This window comes from Sturnira hondurensis, unplaced genomic scaffold (genome assembly GCF_014824575.4).
Source record: "Sturnira hondurensis isolate 20B ecotype Veracruz unplaced genomic scaffold, ASM1482457v3 Scaffold0001911, whole genome shotgun sequence".
Lineage (NCBI taxonomy): Eukaryota > Metazoa > Chordata > Mammalia > Chiroptera > Phyllostomidae > Sturnira > Sturnira hondurensis.
This window is the reverse complement of record NW_028074542.1, coordinates 78,357-103,739: the sequence shown is the minus strand read 5'-3', so window position 1 is coordinate 103,739 and position 25,383 is coordinate 78,357. Positions and strand designations below refer to the sequence as shown.

Sequence of the window (25,383 nt, the reverse complement as noted above, 5' to 3'; positions counted from 1 at the left end):
AAAATGTATTTATAGCAAAAAAAAAAACCCCCCACTGCCAAGGATGTACACTGGAGTGGTAGCAGGTGCGTATCCCAGGCAAGGGAGGATAAAGGTGTTCATTTCGTTGTTTGCCTACATCCCACCCCCACTTTTTACCATAAATCATGTAAGCTTTCATAACGAGAAAAATGTCATGTAATTCAACACCTTCATTTTGATGAAAAACAAAGCCACTTTAAGAAGTCCCAGGCTTTTGCAGAGGCAGAAGTGATTTTGAAGTTGCCACACAGGCAGTGAGTCTGTTCTCGGCAGAAGCTGGCAGGGACCTTCACAGTGACAACCCAAGTTAGGTTTGCGGGGAGCACGGACTTCCTGCAGCTTCGGTGCGCTCGCCTCAGCGTCCGAGCCCCGAGGCCCAGCAGCCCCTCCAGCCCAGGGCACCCTACTCTTGTCCAGTCACCAGCTTCATCATCTTCAGAGCTATGTCCCCTTGGTCGGAAGGAACCTAGAACCAAGCAGTATCCAAGTTAGTGCTCCAGGGTCTGTTCCTGGGGGTGGCATCCTGAGACCCAGAAGAGCGCCCACTCTGTGTCAGCAGCCTGGGAGCACAGATGCGCCTGGGTGTGTCCCTTAAAGAGATGGTCGTTTCTGTGAAACGTCCACTGTGCCGGATAAAAGCTCTCCTGGGCCCCAACCTTGCTGGGTGGCAGGGGCCCGACGTCTGCACTTAGGAAAGGACTTCCTCCACGTGGGGCTCATCTGTCTATCTGTTCATAAGGCCTCTGCTTCTGTGCTAGGGCCCAGCCTGTTCTACGAAGGCAGAGGACTCCAAACATTTTACAGCAGCGGTCCCCAACCCCCTGGCCTCGGACCACACTGGTCTGTGGCCCGTTAGGAACCAGGCCAGGAGCTAAGCTCACCTGAGCTCCGCCTCCCGGTACCCACCACCACCCTGTCTCCCATGAAACCGGTCCCTGGGGCCAAAAAGGTTGGGGGGCGCTGTTTTATAGGATTCTTTATGGAGGAAGCATTGGAGACTGGGAGTGGAGTAGAAAAACAGCCCACGGGGGAAGCGAAGGTCAAAACTATAAAGGACACAAACCAGCACACGAGACCTTTCGTGTGGGTGGCATCCCTGTTTTTATGTTGTGGTCGACTTTGTTTCATTTCTCGTTTAGAGTTTCTGAATAATTACTGTATAAAAAAAAATCTTCTTCCCGCACACCACCCAAAGGGGGAGGAGCAGAGGTTTCAGTTTATCCTCCACAAAAGACGGGGTCAGCGAGTAAAGGACTCCAAGGCCTGAAATTCCACGACTCCGCGCTTCTCTACAGCACATCACTCACTGGCCCCATTCTCCCGCCGAGGCCTCCCAGGAATGGTGGGTTTACCGAACTGGCACTTGACCCGCTAAAGGGGAAGTGGCTGGGGTATGATTTAGGAACAGTCTCCAAGAACTACTTTAAGGCTGCCTCCAACTGATCTTAGTCCTTCTGTGACAAACCAAGAGGAAATGGGTCTGAACTCCAGTTCACACCAACAGACCAAGCAGGTGGCTAGCTCCTCCCTTCTCCCCTTCCCACCCGATTCCCTGGAAAGTGTTGAGCTCTAAGACACGTGTGCTCAACTCAGAAGGCGCTCAGACACCCAGAGCCACTAACGAAATGCCCGCTTCACCCTGTCTTGTTGCCTTCATTCTCTCTTCAGTGTTTTCTTCTTTCCGGTTTCTTTAAAAAAATTTTTTTTAAATTTATTTTTAGAGATGGGGAAAGGAGGGAGAAAGAGAGGGTGAGACACATGGATGTTTGAGAGAAACACCGATTGGTTTCCACTCGCAAGACCCCAGCTGGCTGGGGGCCCCTCTGGTACCTTGGCAGGGGTGGACGTGCCTGCACGCCCGTGCGTGGAAGCGGAGGACTCAGCCCTCCACCATCTCCTTCAGCCACTAGGCCAGCTCACAATGTGAGGGAAAAGAGAGGGCTCGGGCCCTGGCTGGTGTGGCTCAGGGGACTGAGCACCAGCCTGCGAACCAAAGGGTCGCTGGTTCGATTCCCAGTCAGGGCGCATGCCTGGGTTGCGGGCCAGATCCCCAGTAGGGGGCGTGCGAGAGGCAACAGATTGATGTTTCTCTCGCATACCCATTTTTTCCCCTCTCATTCTCCCTTCTTTCCTTTCTCTCTAAACATAAATAAAATTTGTCTTAAAAGGGGGCTCGCTTTGCAAATGCAGGAGTTCGAGAGCCTCCCTGCCCAGGCCTCAGGCAAAGCCTCTTCCAAACCAGAATTCTGGAACCCCCGGAGCCAGGAGCCAACACCGCTCGAGGACACTCCCTCAGCGTGTGCCAGCACCGCGCACCAGGCTCCCGTCTCCCATCTCCCACCTTCACGTCCTGAAAATGGCAAGGAAAGAGACTTTCTCCCTCCCTCCCCCAGGGCAATGTGTTCCTTCAGGACAATGAAGAGGGAAGTAACATTAAACTCATTTAAAGTACAGAGTACAGAACAGACAGCCCAGCTTAACTCTCTCAGCAGGAATTGGTCTTTTAAATGAGAATGTCTACACTCAAAGGAGTGAAGCGCTAATGGCAGAATTTTGTAAGAGGCCTCGAAACACTCCCAATCCCACAGTGCTCCGCATAAGACCACCCCAGGCGGTGCGCCCACCGTAACCCACTGCCCGCCGCTCCCCTCTGAGGACAACTCAGAGTCTGGAGCAAAAGCAGACTCTCCCTCACCATGTGTCCAGCTTTGAGAATCCAGTAGAAAGCCAGGTTCTTGTAGCTCTTGAAAAAAGCCGCCGTTTCAGAAGACAGAGGGTCTCTGTACAGGGGCTGCCACTTCAGCCGACTGAATTTGGGCAGGTCTGCCCACTGGAGTTTCCGCACCCAGGCCTCCTGACCTGGCGAGAGAAACAAAGATGGGCCTGGCGTTCGCTGCTGGGTGGAGGAGCAGGAAAAAAAAATCCAGGTCCTGGAACGTGGCTTTTCCCAAAGTGCAAAGGTGCACAAAAACTCACCCTTGCAGAATTCAAATCAAAACCACAAGGAGACACCACGTCACACCTGTTAGGATGGCTGTTATCAACAAGGCAGGGAATCACAAGTGTTGGAGAGGATGTGGAGAGGAAGGAAATCTCCTTTGCTGCTGGCGGGAAGGCTAACCGGTGCAGCCACTATGGGAAACGGCATGGTGGCTCCTCGCCATTAAGGACAGAGTTACCATGTGACCCAGCAACCCCTCTTCTGGGTATCTACACCTGAAAAATCTGAACACATTTATTCATAAGGATGTACGACCCCTATGTGCACTGCAGCATCATTCTCGGTGGCCAAGACGCGCAAACAGTGGAGCTGTCCTTCGATAGGTGACTGGATAAAGAGGATGTGGTTCGTACGTATGAGGCAATACTACCCTGCCCTAAGAAAAGATGAGGTCCCGTCACTTGCGACAGGGATGGATCTGGAGAATATCATACTAAGCAAAGTCAGTCAGACAGAAAAAGGGAAGGACCACATGGTTTCACCCGTATGTGGGACATAAAACCAACCGCAACAAATAAACAAAAACTCACGGACACAGCTGTGTGGTGGCTCCCAGAGGGAAAAGCAGGTGGGGAGAGGTGGGAAAGGACTAAAGAGGTCAAAGCCATGGTGATGGAAGGAGACTTGACTTTGGCTGGTGAACACACAATGCAGTGTACAGATGGTGTTACAGGATCGGTCACTTGAAACCTAGATAAACTTATCAACCGATGTCATCCCAATACATTCTGGAAATTTTTTTAAAAAGGCAACAGAGCCCTCGCTGGTGTGGCTCAGTGGACTGAGCGCTGGCCTACAAACTGAAAGGTCGCTGGTTTGATTCCCGGTCAGGGCACAGGCCTGGGTTGTGGGCCAGGTCTCCAGTTAGGAGCGTGCGAGAGGCAACCAACAGTTGTTTCTCTCCCTCTCTGAAAATAAATAAAAATCTTAAAAATAAATAAACAAATAAATAAAGGCCCTCGGACCCTTGTAAAAATGCAAATTCTAATTCAGCAGGTCTGGGTGAGGCCTGAGATTCTGTACTTGTAACAAGCTCCTCAGGACACCCAGGCTGACAGAGACACGGGAGGGCTGAGAAGCACAGCTAGTTTTGCTGTTAACTCTCCTACGGCCATATACTCTGTAGAAGGAAACCGGGTACCTCTGGAGGGGACAGGGCCGTCCGAGGAACAAGATGTCTCGGGGTTAGGAGATGGAAATGTGGATTACCCAAGCGGTGTCAAGAAGAAACACAGAACTTTTTCACACTGTCCTTAGTCCCCTGGGCTAACATGTCACAATAATGGTCAGTCCTGCTGACTTTGAGAAACACGTCATACCCGCCAGACCATGTGCCTGACCGCCTGCTGGTTCAGAGAACCTGCTTCTGTGCTTCTACGTGGCCCTACTGAACCTGGAAGGCGGCATGAGGTGACAGCCAGTGTTACAGGGACTCCCCAAAGACCACTTCCCCTGGGGTCTCAGGTTTAGAGTCGCTAGGTTTAGTTTTAATCCACCCTGCACCATTTCCCCTCAATTCATTAGTCCATCTGTCCAAAAGTCAAAATAAAGTCTTCCGTTTCATTTTTTGTGGTAGGGGTAGGTGTCATTCTTTTCTTTGTTGTACTTAAGGGCTCAAAAGCTGGATGGGCCTCTGAGGGGTCACAGCCGCAGTAGGCGGCTCCACCGTTTTCCAAGAGTCAAGGTCAGGAGTGGATGCATACACCAGCAAATGTTATATCCAAGCATTTCAATGTCACCAGCCCCAAGGCACACACATCGGAGACTGGTTCCCTTCCGGCTCAACCCATGACACCACCTCCACGTGCCACCGAACATGGGTCCCTACCCATGGTGTCCACGATGAGATCGAGCTGTCCGTTATACACGGTCACGTTGACCCCGGCTTCCAGCAACTCATCCACTATGCTGATGACGGGCTTCATGAAGTCCGCCTCCATGTTCAGGAAGACGCTGTCAGCCTGGCCTACGTGTGAGGAAGCAGAAAGAGGCAGCAGCTTGGAATCGGCTAGAACGAGAGGCCCCACTCAACCCCGAGCCTCCTGGGCTCCGGCGCCCACACGTAAGCCCTGGGCGGCAGGTACCTAACACAGTCTGAACAACAGACACGGCACCAGCAGGGGCTGGCCGGCCTGGATACCCAGGCCCTGCGCTGCTCACGCAGAAGGGAGGCACGAACAGCACACGTGCTCTGTTCACTCAAGCGCAGTGAGGAAAGCACTGGCATTTTTAATGAGCAACGCAAGTTCAGAGAAGGGCGATGCCCAAGGAAATGGGGAGGCTCCAAAATACTCATGAGGGCCCTGGCCGGGTGCTTCAGTTGGTTGTCACATCGTCCTGTACACCAAGAGGTTTCGGGTTCGATTCCCAGTCAAGACACATGGCTAGGCTGTGGGTTCAATCCCTGGACGAGGCGCATGCGGGAGGCCAGTGACAGAAGTTTCTCTCTCACATCAACAAACACAACTTTGCGTGAGGGTGAAAAAAGTAAATACCCCGTATTTTGCTGTGTATAATGTGTACTCTTTTGCCCAGATTTTTGAGGGAAAAATAAGGATGCACATTATACACAGCAAGTACTAATTCCTTCATGTACATAAACATTTTTAACTCTTTTATTTATGTTTATGTGCTAAAAGTGTAACTCTAGAAAGCAATAATGGTATCTGTATGCAAAATACCACCTTGGAGTACAATAATCGGTTTTGTTTCTAAATATAAATAAATAAAAAGTTGAATTAAAAAATTAAAGTGTAAGATTTTCCTCCTAAACGTTTGGGTCAAAAAATGCGAGTGAGCATTATACACAGCAAAATACGGCAAATAAATAAAATAAAATACTCATTAGGCTGGTCCTGCCAGGGAACAACCTGTACTCGGGCTGACGTCAGTCTTCCTCCTTTTCTGGGTTCCCCTAGGGCCAAGTTGTAAGTTCTGAACAAGCAGGGCTACCCCAGTGGCAACCCAAAGCAATTCAGAGCTAGCCCTCAGGAAAGCTACATGGAGGACCAGGCCCAGGCAAGACACGGTGACCATGTGGAAGACCAGCCCCAGGTGACAAGAGACAGCCAGTTCAGCACCCCCACTGGACTCCTGACCGCCACCACCACCACCATACTGCACAATAATGACAACAGCAGTTACATTTATTTTTATTTGCCAGTCACTTAAACTAAGTATGTATTTTATAAGCAACACCTCATTTCCTCTTCATCGCTACCCTGGGAGGTAAGGTCTCTTAAGTCTCTTAATTTGCACAGTCATTAAAGAAAATGAGGCTCCGAGAGACTAAGAAACATGTCCAGGTCGAAATAGCTAGTCAATGGTAAGCTGGGACATGAACGCAGGCCTGGCTGACCCCAAAGCATGTAGGCTGAACCACCGACCAGAACTCAGGACACTTGGCGTATTGGCCAAGAACACTTGGTTCTTTCCACTCCATACACAGACACATCTGGAGCCAAAGGGAGTTTTCAATGAGGCATCATATCAGAGAAAAAAAGTAGTCACCTGGCCCGTCCAGCCACACTGGGCAGGGAGGGAGGGTCCCTGTCACCAGAGAAGCTGCCCCTGGCCTCCTGTGATACTCAGACCTCTCCTCTCAGCGCCATGACAGCTCCCCACAGTTGCCCCCACCCCTTGCAGCTCCGACACCACATTCTTTTTATTTGACCTAATTAACGTTTTTCTTCATTTCCAGAAAACTCTAGGGAGCGAAGAGGAAATGAAGACACCAGGTCTGGGGTGGGGGTCTTCTGCTGACTGCGGGTTCAGAGGGTGGTCCGTGTCCCCCAAGGAAGCCAAGGCCAGAGTCAAGTCTTAGCCTCTCCACAGCTCACAAGGGGCCGCCCTAGAAAACCTCCGCCATGACTTTGGGGTGTCTCAGACACAAACAAAACCCTCTTTAGCCTGGAGTGTTTCCCCTCCAGGAGCCTGGGCATTCTGCTTGCTCCCAGCCTTTCCATAGGACTAAAGAGGAACTTAGCTGAGATTTCTACCTGGCCTGGTCTCGGAGGACCCCACTATTTCCTCACTGTGACCTCCAGGCCAGAATGCAGTAAACCCACGGACTACACAGAGGACTGCTCAAACTGTCCAAAAGGACCTCTGTCTGGAAGGCCCACCTGTGACCAACTGTGGCCTTGGGCGTGGCTTTCCTGTTTGTTGGTTTTATTTAGAGAGAGGAAGGGGGAGAGAGAAACATCCCTTCACTGTTCCACTTATTTATGAATTCACCGGTTGACTCTCGTATGCGCCCCGACCAGGGGTCAAACACACAGCCTCGGTGTATTAGGATGACAGTAACCACCGGGGCAACCCGGCCAGGGCAAGGCACAGCTTCTCTAAACCTCCACCTACTACTATGAAAAACTTCAAACGATAGAAGAGTCAAGAGACGAGTGTGATGATCCCACACACTCCCACCTGGCTCCCCCGGTTATCGACTCCTAACCAACCACTTTATTCCTCCCCCCACCAACCCCTTGCTTGGAACCAAATCTGAACCCTAGCTGCTGTTAGTCACCATCACGAGACCCATTCTGCCGACGAAGGCCTCTGAATTTGCACCTTTCTTCTCACCTCCCTCCCACGCTACCAGGGGCGCCTCGTCGGGTCACGGAAGTTACCTCCCCAGGAGCAGTCCTCAGGAATAATTTTGAGCTTTGCTCTGATGGGGCCATTCATGAGCTGACTCAAGTTGTCACGGTTCAGGTGTCGCACGTGGCGCTGATAGAGACGAACTGAAACAAACCGGCACACAGTGAGTCGAAGGAGTGCAGGTGACACCATGGGATGTCTTTCCCAAGCTGCTGGGGACGCGGGGGGGGCAAGAGGGAAGCTTTCAGCTGCCAAGGGAAAAGCATCACCCTGATTCACCCCAGATGGAGGAAGAAAGTCAGAACCACGTAGACAGTGGAGAGGACTTAGTAGTGGATTGCTGCACTTGTAAAGTACTTGGGGCCATGGAGACTGTCCAGCACCCTTGGAGTCTGGCTGACTCGGGAGGACTCCCTCCGCCTTTACACGCCTCTTACAGAGGGAAGATGCCAGCACTGGGCACCCACGGTGAAGCTGGAGCAGCTGAAAGACAGCTCGATCCAGCCTACAGGAGCACTGACATTGCAGTTCTGTGCGTGCAAGCTGGTTTACAAACTTCAAGGCCAGCTGTTCAAAAGCCTATCGACTGCCCAATGCCACTTCTGTGAGGTGCCCTGAAAAGGCACATCGGAACGAACAGAGAGCAGAGGCTGCCCGGGGGCTGAGTCAACTGTGGACAGACAAGAGATCTTTCTGGGAAACGTTTGAGAACTGGATTGTGGTAGTAAGTCTGTGAGTGCACTAACAACCACTGAGAAGACGCCTGAAACAGGTGGATTCTACAGCACGTAAATCATGCATCAAGAAAACTTTTAGTCCGGTGACACCCGGTTACTTGACTTGCTGTGGTAAGCACTTTCTAAGGCATGCAAATGTTGAGTCACTGCGCTGTATGCCTCTATCATATTGTATGTCAAGTACAACTTAAAATAAATAAAATAAAATAAGGCTTGTATAAGGACATTGGTTTCCTGTTGCACAGAAGATGAGGCAGCAACGTCAAGGTTCACTCACCTAGGTGGCTCTGGGTGAATTCTAGGCTTGATTTCACTGCCGACATGGGAGCACTTTTGGTTAAGATGTTATAGAAGTTCACCCCATCTGTGTTCTGAAACAGAAGTACAGGCAGCTGTTTGTTGTCTTTATTTCTCCATTATCAATGTTGCAAAACCAGAAAAGCACCTGGCCATCCATCTCATTCCAGGACAGCTTCCTCTTTGCAAATCTGCTGGGACTGGAGAGAAACGCACCTTGGCGGGCTCAGCCAGCCCGGCCTCCTGGGGGTAGCGAGCAGCTCATGAGTGGAGCTCAGAGGCTGCAGGAGAAAATCACGGGCCTGTGTGTTCATTTACAGGGAGTGGAGCGGCAGAGGGTCCCGCGCACTCGAGTCTGCAGCCAGTGCACTCTTCCCTCTAGCTCCCCGGGGCCAGAAGGCTGCTTGCCAGGGACCCAAACACTCACTTCTGCAAGCCATAGTGTTTCCCATAGAAACCACACATTCAGTCAAGGGACAAGCAAGTCTTGCAGGGCTGGGTGGCTTTCTGACCCTGTCACTGTTCATCTAGGTTAGATTGTCACTTAGTGTGATTTCTGGGGAGCCTCAAGGTAGACCCCGGTCCTGGCAAAACCAACGAGGGATCCTACATCCAGGGGCAACAAACCCTGGGCTGGCCCCAGGATGGGTACCGTTACCTGTTCGACGACCATTTCTGCTTGTGCCCACAGCTGGGTGGCCTCTTTGTAGAGTCCCTTATTTAAGGCATCCAGGACCTGCTCTGCAACCTGAGACACCTCCGCCAGACCTTGGTCATCCAGAAGAGACTGCAATGCAAATGAAGAACACGAATCCGGCTTTGCTACAATTAGGGATGGGAATAGAATGAGTGGGAAGGAGAGAGGGGATTTTACAGATGAAAGCATCTGTCACAAGTCACATACTTATCATGGAAGAGATACAGCAAAATGTTAACTTAGTCTAGGTGGTGGTATAGGGATGTTCACAGTGATCATTCAACTTTTCTGCACAGGCGCACATTTTTAAAATAAAAAGTTGGGGGGATTTAAAAATGGTGTTTCCTGTACCTGGAGAAATGGGATAACTGTGCTGATGTTTCTTTAACTTTATCCCTGAGGCCAGCTATTGCTTAGGGTCTCCCATCTGATATGGACTAAAAGTCCCCAAGGGCCAGTGTCGCCCACACAGGTGCACTCAGCTAGCCTTGTCCTTTCTGAGAGCAGAGCCGGAAGAGGTCGGCTGGGCTGCTGGCCACAGAGGGTGCAGAGGTGAGGCCCACCTACTTACCATGCTGTACAGGTAAGGTCCCCAAGAGAGCACCGAATCTAAAGGAAACCACACAGGCACAACGTAAGTCCCTCATGGCTCCGTCCTTCCAGAGGAAAACCTAACCGGTCTCTCCCCCAAAGCTGAAAGAGCCAGAAGCAAGAAACCCTGCGGCTTTACATCCAAAGGCTCCGTCCTGACCCAGGGCCCATGCAGGTGAGGAGCTGCTGTCTCCATGGCTGGAAGGTGGGACTAGGGTGTGGGCGCCCGTGCTGACTCAGGGCTAATGGCGCAGGCACCTGGCCCAGTGAGTCACGGGGGGTGAGTTATCCACACGCAGTGAGTTATCCACACACAGGCTGTGTTTACCCAGCGGAGGCTCTTATCCACTTAGAGGCTTTTGACAGCTGACAGTATTCCCCTCGCCCTCACACTTCTGCTCTGCTTCCTGCCTGCTCCTCCCATTTGGGGACACTGGCTTCTGCCAGGCTGCTCATTAAGGAAGACGACTCATGATTTCGTAATTCAAGTGTCTGTGGTTACACTATCAATCAGTTCATTTCCATTCCACAAATATACCAAGAATTCACAAAAGGTCTGAAGCTGGTAAGGAGCTTTGTAAGATAGAAACGTGAGCAAGACAAAGCCCGCCCTCAAAGAAAACAGAGGGGCTGGCTTTTGACCAGTTCACTAGCACCGTGACGCTAGGTTAGAGAGGTGCCAGCCAACCCAGTGGCGAGGATCCCAAGTGGTAAAGTACGTTTAAATACGCCCCTCCTTTGCTTGGAAGCCTTCCATGGCAATCTACGGCCAAACCTCTGAATACCTATGTTTCAAATAACCCCAGTTATGCAGAATTTTAATCTACGGATTAAAAGAAAAAAAATCTTCGGTGAAATATCTTTGGGGTTATGCAAAATATAACACATTTCTTTACTGCAGGCCTTCTCGGAGCCTTTGCTGTGCTGACGAAGGAGGCGGAACCCGTGGTTAACGCTTCCAGAACTGGGGTGATCTGACCCCAGAGCCCTTCGCATAGCAATGCACTGGACTGGCATTCTTAAGCGCTCCCTGAGACACGCAGGCATCCCCGGTGTGGCCCCACCTACCCACGGCCCTGTTCAGCCAGCCTTCAAGCCAGTGTCTTGGTTTCTGGAAACACAAAACGGCCTCCAAGTCTCCACTGCATCCCACTCCCTGCTTGATCTACACCAGGAATTGACAAACTTTGTCTTTAAGGGGCCAAGAGTAAACACTCTTGGCTTTGCAGGTCTCCGTCACAACCACTCAACTTTGTGGTGGCAGCCTCCAAACAATAAGTGAATCAACGGGTGTGACTGTCCTAATAAAAAACTTATTTACCAAAGCAGGGGCAAGGCCGACATGACTTGTAGGTCATGGTTTGTTGACCTCTGATGTAGGCCTGAGACGTCCGACTGAATTTTCTGCCATGACGGAAATGTTCTATGTCTGTGTGGTCCAACGATAGTCAATAGCCACGTGTGACCACTAGGCACTTGAGATGTGGAGAGTGCAATTGAAAGACTGAAAATTTTATTGTGCCCTGGCTGGTGTGGCTCAATGGACTGAGCACTGGCCTGTGAATCGAAAGGTCACTGGTTCGATTCCCAGTCAGGGTACATACCTGGGTTGTGGGTCAGGTCCCCAGCTGGGGACCTGAGAGAGGCAACCGATTGATAGATACATTGATGTTTCTCTCCCTCTCTTTCTCCCTACCCTTTCCTCTCTCTAAAAATAAATAAATAAAATCTTTTAAAAAATGCCACCTGAGTAACTGAGAGTCTTATGAAATCAATTGGATTTTATCAAAATTTTCTTAAAATATTGTATTTTAGTTCATTGAAATAGTCACAAATAGTTCTTTGGCTACCATGCTCATCTGTGCACATCTTCTGCAGGACACGGAAACACGTGTCTGTATCTCTCCTAGCACCTAACTACCTAGCAAGCAATTAATAATTGTTGGTAAGATTAACAGTGCTTCTCCCTCACAAAGGGAGGACTTCTGGGATGCAGGGGGCATACAAAGTGGGTCTGGAAGGAGGGAGTAAGATCTGGACAAAGAAATTCATACGGGGAGGTGGGTCGTGGCAAGGTGGAGGAGATTTGGACAAGATGAACACCCCCTGTGCACCATGAGGTTACACTTCCTGGTCTTCTGGAGGCAGGGCAGCGCAGTGGTTACGCGCGTGAATTCCAGTGGCTGCAGCCTGGATTCGAGTCCCGGCTTTAGCTGGGTGACTCTAGAAAAACTGCTTAACCTCTCAGAGTTTCACCATCTCCCAAGTCAGGATAATAACAGCATCCATCCCAAGGAGGTGTTGCAAGGATTAAACGAAGTGAGCACATGCAAAGTGCTTCCTGTAGTGACTGGACCCCAGGAGGGAGCGTGGGGGCCAGCACTGTAATTTCGAGTGAGGCACCTGCCAAGAAACCTGCGGGACCCTCCTGCCTCTGATCACGGTACCTGCAGCTTCCTGGTGTCCTAGGAGGTTCATCCAGGAAGGACAAACAAGCGGCAGCCCTTTTTTCAACGATGACTCAGAGTCTCGGTTATGCCATTATTCTCTGAGATGCCAAGAATGAGGGCAAGAAATAACCATGCCAGTAGCACCAGCATATCCTGAATCCATTGGGGACATGGCTCTGTAAACACGGATACTCCCAGGTCACAACCACCCCGATCAAGAGACAGAGCAGAGACAGCCTAGAAAGCCCCCATCATGTCCCGTCCCAGCCTACTCCCTCCTCCCCACTTCAAGCAACTCTCTTCTGATTTCTAACTTTACAGGCTGGTTTTGCCTGTGAAAAGTCAGCTTTTGTTAGGGAAGAACAGTAGTTCTCAACCAGGGGTAGTTTTGTCCCCCAGGGGATGTTTGGCAACGTCTGGGAATAGTTCGGGTTGTCATACCGGAGTGGAAACACTGGCATCTAAGGGTAGAGATGCTGCTAACACCCTCCAAGGCACAGCACAGGCACCCCCCAACGAAGGATCAGGTGACTCACGTCAGCAGGGCTGAGATTCTGCATCCTGTGTTAAGAGTTAGGTACTATGATGGCTACTGCCAGTGTCTCAAGTCACACCCCGGACGTCTGCAACGTAAACAACTCTAATCTGCACTCCCAACACGGATACTGATGCTCCAGTTACGAAACTCTGAACTTGAGTGCAGGACCTGATGGTGACCTTGTCTCACCATCGGCATCAGCAACAGAGGGGAATTTCGCCCCAAATGCTCATGCTAACACCCGGTGGGGGGAGGGGACAGATGATAAACAGGCGTGGGTTTGAATCCTGGCCAGGCCATTCATTCTGTATGTCAGAGGCCAACTTCCACCACCTCTCAGAGCCTTTAGCATGTCTTTTACTGTAAAATGTGATTCTTTTGTTCTGAGAACCCAATGAAGATAATTCGGTTCAGTCCCCAGCAGCCCAGGGTAGGTGCAGTGCAAATGAGTTCTTGTCCCCAAATTTCCTGGAAGGCCCTGGGCACACACGTTCAGTGTTAACTTCTCCAAGGACACAGAAAACCCCACTGCCTTGTTCTCTGATCTAGACCCCAGCCCAAACTCCCAGGGAAGGCCAGGGAAAGGAAGGAAAGGACTGTCTAAAATTCGGTACTTACCAACAGGGGAAATCCAGGAGTCACCCAAAGCAACCCCAGAAAAGTTGCACTTGATGGTCCCTTCCTGGATGGCCTGAAAGAGGAGGAGACGAGAAACATCCTCGCCAAGGGGACTCAGGGGCCTCCATCTCTTCCTCAACAGGAGGAAGCCCCGTCCTCACACACCGGTTTCACGAGCGCAGCAGACTTCTGCCCACCCTCCCCAGGACTCCGCCGGTCTCCGAAGGCCTCAGACACCCACTAGAGAAGAAGAGGACCTCTCTTTTCTCACACCATTTACCAGGTGGGTGGGAAGTGCTGAGTTTCCCCTCTACTCTTTCACAAGGGTGTTGGCAGGACGTGTGTGGGGTCTGGTGCAGCCCCTTTGCTTCTCCTAAAAGAGGGGCACTGCCACCCCTCTGCCCCGAGGTCTGGTGTCCCACAAGGTGCTCAGAGGGCTCCCTGGGACCTTCCTCACTGGGCACGCTGCAGTTGCCAAAGGGCTGGGAGGCCCCTCGAGAGGCCCTGGAGGGTGGGACGATGATTTCAGCCCAGGACCTCATGCTCCTCGGCTCCCCTTTGTTCACTCAACAGTAATGCAGTAGCAGAGAACTGGAAACAACCTGCAGGTCATGGGATAGGCTAAACGAACTGTGGCCATTTCCACGGTACACGATGCAACTTAAGAAAAGAAAAATGAGGAAGCTCTTTATGAACTGATATGAAAAGATCTCCAAGGTATACTGTTCAATTGAAGAGAGACATACAGAACAGTGTGTACTATACACTATCATTTGTACAAAAATGGGGAAGTAGAAAATACGTGAATTAGCTTTTACAGGCATGACATACCTCTGTGAAGATACAGAAGAAACTAGTAACAGGTCACCCACCGTAGGGGAGGGGGACAGCGGCGAGAGAGAGCATTGTTACAGCACACCTTTCCCATTTCTGGAATTTTGAATTATGTGACTGTACAAGCTATTCAGGGACCTAAAATAAGAAAATGTCCTGGCTGGTATGGCTCAGTGGATTGAGCCCTGGCCTATAAACCAAAAGGTCACTGGTTCGATTCCCGGTCAGGGCACATGTCTGGGTTGCAGGCCAGGTCCCCACTTGGAGGCATGTGAGAGGCAACCCGACTGATGTTGAAGTTTCTCTCCCTCTCTTTCTTCCCTCTTCCTCCCTCTAAAACAAAAATACAATCTTTAAAAATAATTTAAAAAAATAAGTTACACCATGAAAATGTTCCCTGACAAATCCAGGAAATGGGACACTGTGCAAGTGTAGTAGTCGGTTCTCTGCCAAGTCAGGATCACAGAAAGGGACTGTGCTAGCACATTTCGGGGACATCGCAGCCAGGGCCATCAACCGACTGGCCACAGAGGGCGTGTTGGGACCCTCCAAGAAGCCTGAATACTGGAGATGAAACTTTCACGAAATGAAGAGATGAGGACCAGTGACTGAAGAAAGCAGGCGGCAGACACTATGTATAATATCCTTGCAGGCTAAAACATAACTGATTCATGAGAGTTGCCCCAAAAGACTTCAAGGCTATATACATTCAGGTGGTAAGAGTGGAGAACTCCGTGGGAAGAAGGCGAAATTTCAACTGCTGTGTTTTCCAATTTTCTGTTACACACATACACGGCTTTTGATTAAAGGTTCCTTTTTAAAAATAAGTAATTAAAAGTGAAACTCATACAAGCTCACTGTAAAAAAAAAAGAATTTAAACACAAGGCCTTGGCTGGGTAGCTCAGTTGGTTAGAGCATCATCCAGAGAAGCCAAGGTTGCGGGTTGGACCCCTGGTCAGAGTGCATACAAGAATTAACCAATGAATGCGTCAACAAGGGGAACAACAAATGGATGTTTCTCTTTCTCCCTCTTCTCTCTGTCTCTCTAAAATCAATACATAAAATTTAAAAAAATTTAAACACAGAAAGACACCTCGGCCCCACTTCTGCCCTGACATTTGCTAGTGAACCACAGTTAACATGTTATGTATCCTTCTAACCACCCCTTTCTTTGCTTCCACAGGCACATATATGTAGCATATACGTGTACATATATGCACATATACAAACAAAGCTATCCTTTCTTTTTTTCCCTTCAGGACTATCAGTCTTTGGGAAGGCTGCAAAGTGTTCTGTCCTGGAAAGATACACCTGTTTTGTTTAAATAATCCTCTACGAATAGCCATGCGCTTGTTTCAGTTTTTGGCCTCATAAGCAGCGCTGTACGAAACCCCCTCTGACACGCACACGTGTGTAAAGTATTTCCACAGAACAGATTCCTGGAAGTGAAACGATTGGGTCAAAGGCCACACACATTTTAAAAGTTAACAGACTCTGCCAAACTGCCTTTTTAAAACGACTTACCAATTTTCATACTCACCGAATAGGCATGAGAGCACTCACCAAAACTGGGTGTTACCAATTTTTTAAATATTTTCAAAGCGGTATTTTCTATTAATTTTCTAGAAAGTTATCATCCTTTTTAAGTGGATTTACTGATTCAAATACTTTTTCTCTTAAAATTAGAGAACTCCAAGAAGGAAGGTTAAACTTGTGTGTGGTCTAAACACATCAAACTTATCCTTTTTGGCTTTTGGGTGCCTCATCTCAGGAAGGAAAGGTTTCCTACCCATGACTGTAAAACTTTTCTCTTATAGTTTCAAGTTCTTTTACAAGTTTAGATGTTGATCTATTTAGAATTGGTGTTTTAGGCAAGGCAAGAGTTCAACTTTACTATTTTCCAAAGTGACAGCCATTTACTGACTATTCCACCTGTTCCCCAATGATGTGAAATGCCATCTCACTTATATATAATCATACGGAATTATGACACATATGTATTCTATGAGTACACAGATACATATACATACATAAACATAAGTACACATTAAACCTGTCCCTAGATTCTTTACCCTGTTACATTCCACCCACTAGTCTGTTGCTAAGCCAGCACCACACTGTTTACACACTGCAGCTTCACAGCTTGTCTGACGTCTGGTAGGGCGGCCTTCACTGTTCTTTTTGAAACTTTCCACGGCTATTATCACAGACTTGCTGTTACTCTGTACATACAACGTCCCACTCAAAGTACGTTCAGTATTAAGTGAGCACAAAAAGTAACACAATCAGCTTCTGTCTGAAACCCAAACAAGAGTCATGCTCCTTCTCACCTTATGAAGTTCGAGAGCAATGCCAGCAGCCATTTTTCCCCCGTAGGACTCGGAGAAAATGTAGAATGGAATCGTCTAGCAAGAGAAGAAATTTACAAAGAACTAAGTCTTCCGCGTACCTTTCCATTCACGCAGATTCGCTTCTCATTTCTACTGCATGTTGCGGCCAAACAAATCTGCTTCTCACCGTCTTCCTCCCTCCCTATATCTGAATAGTCTGATTAGAATCTGTCTCCAGGGTCATTCCTTCAAGCTGAAAACCCCCTTCAGCGTTGATTGAAACAAAACCCCACTACCCAGTCTGGGGCGTAACATGGCAATCGGCTGGGCCCTGAGCTCTTGGGGAAGTTTATTCCAGAGGGTGCATTGTTACTACTGTTAGCCTCGTGGCCGGTCCCGAGGCTCTGCTTACCTGGAACTCTTGACGGCAGTTGAAGAAGGACTCCAGGAGAACTATCATGTCTGATGCCACTGTGGTAAGGTCTCTGGCATACATGCTGTCCTTCTTCACGTAACTGAACCCGGTGCCCACAGGGTTGTCCACAAACAGGAGATTGGCAGACTGCAGCTACACACCACAGAGGAAAGTCAAATGTCACAGTCAGGCAGTCGGCCACCACCTAACCCTTCATCACCTTGTATGAGTGCAACAAACATGCGCGTGGATGTCGGTATGCTTACGGTTCCGTTGTTAAGGGACTTAAAAAAAATCAAGGGGCAGGGACACGGACTACTCTGGCCAGGGAAAGGCAAGAAGGAAAGATGAACACATTCCTGGGGATCAGAGCATCTAAGCTGTCACTTTTCACATGGTACAAACGTCCTAAATATAATGTATTAGTGCAGGTGGAGCCGTGCCGTGAGTGTGAGCAACGGGGGGACAGGACGGCCAAGGTCTGAGGACCACACGTCAGTTTTCTTCAAGACAAATCCAGTTTCCACATTGGCCTGCCTTCCCTGTTGACTGTGAAAACAGAACTTACTCTAATTCCTTCTCCAGAGTGGCTCAGAGGTATAGAATTTTTCATTTGGAAGGATCCTTAGGGACGACACAGTCCAGCTGTGTCCTGACTGAGGAGGAATGAAAGCCCAAAAAGGGACAAGGACTTGTGCATGGTCACAAACTGGGATAGACGATGGGAGCATTAGGACTAAGACCCAGGTCTCCTCACTCCACATTCAGGTTCTCTGCCCCCCGTCACGCTACCCTCTTAGTTCCGGGAGGCCGGGGGACAGGCCAGTGAGGCGCCCTGCTACTGCAAATGGAAGCAAGATGCCAGCTGGAAGTGAGTGGAGGATGTTCCAGGCTGAGGGAACAGCATATGCAAGGGCCCTAAGGCAAGAGTAAGTAGGAGGAAGACCAGTGTGGAGACAAACAAGAGGATCAAAGGACTCCAGGGGTCCTTCAGGAAGAGGTGAGCCTGCAGTGAGTCTCAAAGAACAGTAGGTGTGAATGTGCTGAGCTAGGCTGTGAACGGGTGGCCACAGGAATGGCGTCCAGGCCAAGCAAGCGGCCCGTGCGGAGGCCTTAAGGTACAGCGTGTGTGGACAGATGCCGGGAGAGGTGGCTGGAGGCAAGAAGCTAGCCCACGCCCGGGAATCTGAACTTGGTCTTTGGGATAACTGAAAGATGGTAAACTGAGAAATTATTTGCACTGGAGAGTTTCCCTCAAGAACATGTGGAAACTAGGCAGGGAGTTGGGGGGGGGCACCACTAGGAAGGGATGACGAATATTAACAACATCTGGGCATTAAACACAGCGCTACCACAGGACCCAACAATTCCACTACTAGGTGTGCACCCCGAAACTGAACACAGGCGCTCACACGAATGTCTGTACTCCAGAGCTCCCCACACTACTACATTAACCAAAAGGGGAACAGTCCAAGCGTCCATCAATAGGTGAGTGGATCCACAAAATGTGGTCCTTCCCCGCAAGGAAATATTACTCAGTCTTAACAAGGAAGGTACCTGGCTGAACCTTGTAAATACTACGCTAAGTGAAAGAAGCCAGACGCCAAAGGCTACAGGTTGTGGGAGTCTATTCTTATACAATGTCTAAAATAGGCAAATCTATAGAGACAGAGAGTAGATTGGTGGTTGCCTGAGAAGGGATTGGAGGGTAACAGCTAAGGGGTATGAAGTTTTTTTGGGGGGTGGGGGGGTTGGAGGGCAATGAAAATGTTCTGAGATGGATTGTGATAATAGTTATAAAACTTTGAATATACTAAAAGCCATTAAACTGTACACTTTAAATGGGGACTTGTATTGTATGTGAATTATGTATTTTAAAGCATTCATTCTCAGGTGAACATGGACAGGAGGACAGTGGGACCCAGTAGAGGCTGGATGTGGGAGGCTGTAGGGGGAAGAAGGGTGAGAGAGCCAGGGAGTAGGGGTAGGGCGCTGACCCAGAGGGCTCGGAGAGGAGGTGCAGCTGGGGGTGAAGAGATGGAGTGGAGACAGAGACCAGAGAGACCTCAAGAGGGCAGAGAGGCAGGGGTGGGGGGGGCAGAGAGGAAAGGATGAGGACACTATGGTCAGAGGGTGGGACGTGGAGTCAGATCGCAGACACAGTCAAAATGTGGGTGATGGCAAGGTCCTGGGTGTCTGTCAGAGGAGGGTTCTATGGACAAGTGCAGAAAAGGTCACTAAAGGCGGGAGAGGAAGGGGGGTGGGCAGTACTGCTGAACTTGACCCTGCCCAGAATGGAGTGGGCCTGGAGGGGCTCAGCCTCAGAAAGCAGCTTCAGCTGGGGCCACCCTCACCGTACCCAGGTCGTTTTTCGTGGTTTGAGAGAACTGTCAAGTGGCCCAATTTCCTCAAAGTTTCCAAATCCAGTGCTGGATCCACCGGGACCACCCTGTGGAAGAGGGAAGAATCAAAAGTTAATCCTGAGAACCTGTGAGTTAAATCTTAGTCATCACCATGATGACCACATTCGCTACGCACGATTCATGATTTGGTGACAGCTGTGTTAACCCGCACAAAGGCACAACCGACCTGATCAACCAGGGGCTTCTGCCCTCACGGAGCCCCCTGCAAATGGCTGAGGTCTTTCTAAAAGGAACAGGCCTGGGCCAAGAGCCCCCAGAGGGAATGTCCCTACCTCTGATTCTCCAAACTTGCATCCTGGCCTCCATGGACTGAAGAGTCCATCTCGTCCAGCTCTTCCCTTGAAGACAAGCAATAAGGCCCAGGGGTGGGGCGTGGCAATTAGGGGCTCTACCAGGACTGTACCCAGGGACTTGGGACTGTCCACCCTGGAATTAAAGAGCACACCCTTCCCATACCCTGCTTCTGCCACACCACTGTACCACCAGGAAATGCCCACCCCACCCCCAGCCAAGGGCAACGAGAAGCTCACTGCAGGGTACTTCTCTCCCACTGGAGGACGTTCTACTACAAAATCTGTCTAGAACTTTGGGATGGGGTGCTGTCACGGCCAGGGGCAATCCAGAGACTCTGAAATATGGTAAGCGTGTCACCCGCCATGCTGAGATGGCTTGAGAATGCAGCTAAAATAGCTCACTGCTGCAATCAGACGAAGTGACCTGGATTCCCAAAGACCTGCCCGGGGAAGTCAGTGCGCGTTTCCTCAGTGGGCTGCTAAAATACAACAGGTCTCCTTTTAATCTAAATTAGTAATTATTTCTTCCTTAATCATCATCTTTTTTCTTTGTGCCTCTGAGGAAATGAAGAGCCGGTTAGTTAGTCAGTTATCCAGCTAATAATTCTCCAATAGCATCTCAGCTCCCAAGGTTAACCTAACCGAGGATCACACCCTGGACTAGGAGCCACCCAGAGAAATCACAGGACCTGTCGGAAGGGGACCACCGCCACTCAGCTCTGGGGTGGAGCATGCAGGCCCCATGTGGCTGCATCTCCTGATTTGGGGGAACGTCGAGCAGTTACTCAAATAAAACAAGGACCCTGCTCTGCAATCAACCACAAGGAAGGTTTGCAACTTCTACACATGGGTTTTCAACTTATTTTCTTGAAAATCCAGGAAGGGCCGGAAGGCAGCCTATGACCAAGGGGAAGTTGAACGAGTGGAACTTGGCAGGAACGTCATCTGGCCCTCGGCACTTCTGCTTTTGCTCCTACGTAAGCTTTCACTTGGGGGTGAAAAAATTCTGCTAGTTAATGAAAAGTTAAAGCAAAATNATTGACAGGCCTGGTTTGTCTGCTGCAGGGCTCTCCCTGACAACCTGCTGCCTCGGGTAGACTGAGGTTCCCAGAGCCACATCTGCACCCTTGGTGGAGCCTCAGCTCCAGCTCACCAAAGGGGCTGCTCTGATAACCCTAAGGCAGAAAGTCCCCATCTGGCAAACTGCTCATCCTCACTCCACCCCACCAGACAGGCCGCATGGACCCAAAGTATTGGGAGGCTGCTTATGATTACTGACATTTTTTTAAATGATTTTATTTATTTATTTATCTTTAGAGGGGAAGGAGAGAGGGAGAGAAACATCAATGTATGGTTGCCTTTTTGTGCATCCCCTGCTGGGAGTTGGCCTGCAGGGAACCCGCCTGCAACCCAGGCATGTGCCCTGACTGGGAATCGAACCGCGATCCTCTGGTTTGCAGGCCCGTGCTCAATCCACTGAGCTACACCAGCCAGGTGATTACTGACATTTTTGCAGGAAGCGACATTTGCATCCCATGTAAATGAGGACCTGGGTGCCCTATTTACTGGTGAGCAACCTGGAGCCCCAGGTGGGCCAGACCTACAGTTTCCAGAGGCTGAAGCAGGACCATGTTCCTCAACCCCTCCCTAGAGATTGGTCTTCCAGGTGGGCAGATATTTTAGGAATGCAAGGAAGAATCCTCTGCCTGCCCCCCGAATATCTTGTAACCAGTTCCATCCCTCCATCCTACCATCAGAGCTCAAGATCACAACGCAAACACACAAAAGGAGGAGAAGGCCCCCACATCTAATTGAAATACAAGAGGCTGAGTCCTTTCAAAAGATGAGTTTCCTGGGAGGGGGGGGGCAAGAAGTTAGGCCCTAGGAAAGGATTGAGAAAAGAGAGAGAGGAGGGGCCAGTCAGGTACCTCAGTCTTTGCTTTGGAACCATTCAAAGCACTTTCCATCGGTATATAGTCACACTGGTCTTCAGGAGCTTCTGGTAAAGGTTCCTACCACTGATTGGGCTCATCACACAAACAAGCAAACTGGTAATAGGCTAGAACCCCTCATTCTCTGATTTGCCCTTAGTATGCCACTGCCTCTGCCTGCCTCAGCAGGATGCCGGACCCCCACGCCTGGGAGACTCCCCACCAGTTGCTGGACCAGATCAGTCCTTCACCATTTGCTGCGCTGTGAGCCCTTAGGAGCAAGTATCGTATTAAGTGGGGGAATCTCAGCCTCCAACCTGGCAAAGAAGCGAAGCCACTTTTACCTGAAGCCACATGACCAGGGGCAGTTCTGAGAAGTTCTTGCAGGGGCTGGTGGCATAATAGAGCCACCAGAACATGTGGGCATCCTTTCGGACAGTCACGTAATCCCATACTTCTTTGCCTTCATCTGCGGGCAGATCGAAAATGGCTCCTGAAACAGAAGCACAGATTTGAATTTCCTGAAGGATGTCTAACGCCTGGATAAATTCCAAGTCCCACAGAGGTAGCCATGCCAGGCTGGAGATGACTTGGGTTATAATTTAGCCAACTGACTCACTCCATTATATTGTGGAAATAAGAAAAAACCTCAGTTATGAAAACAAACAAAACTCAATAGATGCCTCTTTAACGGAGTCTTCTACTTTTCCCCCTATACCTTCTGCAATGTTTGGATTTTTAACAATAAGCATAAAACACTTTTGTTTAATTCTGTTTTTTAAAAAAAGTAATTTAGCGCCCTGGCTGGTGTAGCTCAGTGGATTGAGCACAGGCCTTCGAACCAGAGGATCGCAGTTTGATTCCCAGTCAGGGCACATGCCTGGGTTGCAGGCCAGTTCCCTGCAGGGCAACTCCCAGCAGGGGACGCACAAAAGGCAACCATACATTGATGTTTCTCTCCCTCTCCCCTTCCCCTCTAAAGGTGAATAAATAAATAAAATAATAATAAAAAAAGTAATTTAGCCCTGGCTGGTGTGGCTCAGTGGATTGAGCACTGGCCTGCGAACCAAAGGGTCTCAGGTTCGATTCCCAGTCAGGGCACATGCCTGGTCCCTAGAAGGAGGTGCGTGAGAGACAAGCACGCATTGATGTCTCTCTCCCTCTCTTTATCCCACCCTTTCCTTCTCTAAAAATATATAAATAAAATGAAAAAGAAAAAAGATTTATATTTTGGGGGAAGAGGAAAATCTCAAAATGCAACATGCTGGTTTTTAGATCTTATTTAATATATGATTAAAGAGACATCACAAATTAGTGGGCTAAGATGATTCACTATATTATCCTGGGGCAACTGTTAACTTTTTTGAAGGAAAAAAAATAAAATTGTAGGTCCTCTCTTAAAACAATAAACCAATAAAAATTTGAAGTGAATCAAGTATTTCAATTTTATTTATTTAATGTTTTTTTTTATATTTTTTGATTTTAGAGGGAGAGAGGGAGATAGGGATGGTGAGAGAGAGAAAAACACTGATTTGTTGTTCCACTTATTTATACATTCATTGGTTGCTTCTTGCATATGCCCTAACTAGGGATTGAACCCACAACTCTGGTGTACCAGGACAATGCTCTAACCAACTGAACTACCTGACCAGAACAAGTATCTCAATTTTAAATTTCAAATATTAAAAATAATATGAAAATACAGTATAATGCTTTTTTCTGGCCTCTGGATAGGGAAATGATTATAAAGAAATCATTTATAAATAGAAGAGAGACTCTTAAGGAAAATATCAACAGAGTTGAAGACAAAAACTCGTTACATTTCTGTGTGACAAAATTTCTGTACATCTAAAATAAAAAGGCAAACAAGAAAGGTGCAACAAATATGAAAGTGGGTAATTTTCCTCACTCATGTAGATCAATTTTAAAAGTAGAAGACCCTAATAGTTAAATGGATAAAGTCCACGATGAAATAACTTGTGAAAAGGGAATATGAATGTCTGATAAGTGTGTGAGAATGGTTAACATTACTAATATTCAAAGACATGAAAATTAAGGCAATAATGAGGTCACTAAAAAAAACTTCACTTATTTGATAAACAAAAAACTATGGCACTTGCTCAGTGTCCACCAGGAGACTGGCCCTCAGCACTGTCAGCAGGTGTAACTTTTAGGGAAGGCAATTTGGCAGAAAAATGTATCAAAAACTGTGTGTTTGTGTCTTTTAATCCCACAACTCCAATTTCCTTAATTAACTTTTCTAGCACCTGCAAAATATGTATCAGGAAAAAGTATGTGAAATACATTTCCTATGTGACCTTTACTAACACCTTTCAAGATACAGTATCTTTTTTTTTTTTTTTTAAACACCACTCTGAGGGAAAAGGGCTGATGTTAAAAGGTGACTTATGATCCTTGGTGCCTGGAATTTTCTGCCTTTTACTTCCTCCCTTCTTGAATGTCAAGCCTCTGCAGCAAGTAAAAGAACCAAAGACTGCTCTCAAGAAGAGAAGGCAGCAGATGAGGAGGCTATGCTGTTTGTGACTGATAAGGCTGCAGGTCCAGAAAACCAAAGGGGGCTTAAGGAGAAAAAGAACTGTCAGAATATGAACGTGGCTCTAGGAGTCTACATACAAGTAACCCAAGAGTACAGTCTCCTTGAAAATGACAGGTAAGGCTCTGGTCCCTTCTGACCTAACCCCCTGGCACTCCTCCCTTGTCTGGCCAGTGACCACTGTTAAAGTTCGGGGGCCACACACTGGACGACATCTCCCAAACACAAACTGAAGGGCAGATGACCTCCCTCTTATGAAAGGGGGAAAACCACTATTAAGCAACCTGCCTAAAATCACAAGGCAAGTTCGTGGCCACTTTGAATTCTCCGTTGATTCAGAACAGGAAACATTTTGCTGGAAAAAGAAGACTGGAAATCAGTTTGCAAGTCACCCTTTAGACATGAATTTGCTTTTGCCAAAAAAGCCTCGGTGTGGGGAGACATTATAGTGCCTGTGCGGATCAAGTAGAGGGAAAAGGCCTTCTCTCAATCAAACGTCCCATTCGTGGTAGGATTTTCAGGGTCTTCGTGTGTCAGTTTAAAACACAAAGGCCTCCTAACCGCACTTAGCAGCCAGTGACGGCTGCAAAACGCAGGTAGGTGGCCTGAAGACTGGGGAAACCTCACTGAGCTGCAGTTTCTCCAAATCACACATTATGCACAACCGCTTCTGCCTAGGTGTAGAAGGAGCACGCTTCTACCCAAGGAAGAAGGGCGCTTCGGACCACCCAGGGCTAAAAAAGGGTAGAAAAAGCACTTAAAAAACAAAAGAACAACAAAAAACCCAGGGAGGTTCAAAAGCACAGGAGAAAAGATATTTCCTTTACACGGCACAAACGCACCAACAGACTCTCAGGCCTTAGTACTGTCAGAGAGAGAGAGGGAGGCACCGGTCACTGATACATACACCTTTGGCCCCAACCTACCTGTACCGAGCCCCAAAAGCAGCAGCAGTAGCACCGACACGAGACAGAACCGCGGCGCCAGCTCCATGACGAACACCGGTCTGCAGCATCAGCAACAAGCTGGAGCCAGTGGCCAACCACGTGACTA

At 48.9% G+C, this 25,383-nt stretch overlaps 1 protein-coding gene across 2 annotated transcripts; it reads right to left on the bottom strand.

Moving 5' to 3' along the window:
• Positions 1 to 205: 205 nt before the first annotated feature.
• SCPEP1 (serine carboxypeptidase 1) lies at positions 206 to 25,383 on the bottom strand. 2 transcript variants are annotated; one of them, XR_005065225.1, is made up of 14 exons: positions 25,257 to 25,383; positions 22,121 to 22,269; positions 19,489 to 19,578; positions 17,127 to 17,282; positions 16,715 to 16,789; positions 13,550 to 13,622; positions 9,924 to 9,961; positions 9,314 to 9,442; positions 8,636 to 8,729; positions 7,651 to 7,764; positions 4,851 to 4,988; positions 2,717 to 2,880; positions 372 to 487; positions 206 to 299 (listed from the first exon to the last, which is right to left on the bottom strand). XR_005065225.1 is itself a non-coding variant. In XM_037037450.1 (13 exons), the coding sequence occupies exons 1-13, from the start codon at positions 25,321 to 25,323 to the stop codon at positions 425 to 427; spliced, it is 1,350 nt and encodes a 449-aa protein (XP_036893345.1). In that variant the 5' UTR covers positions 25,324 to 25,383; the 3' UTR covers positions 206 to 424. The 2 variants fall into 2 exon arrangements, 1 of the variants encoding a protein (XP_036893345.1); XM_037037450.1 differs by having other exon boundaries at positions 206 to 487.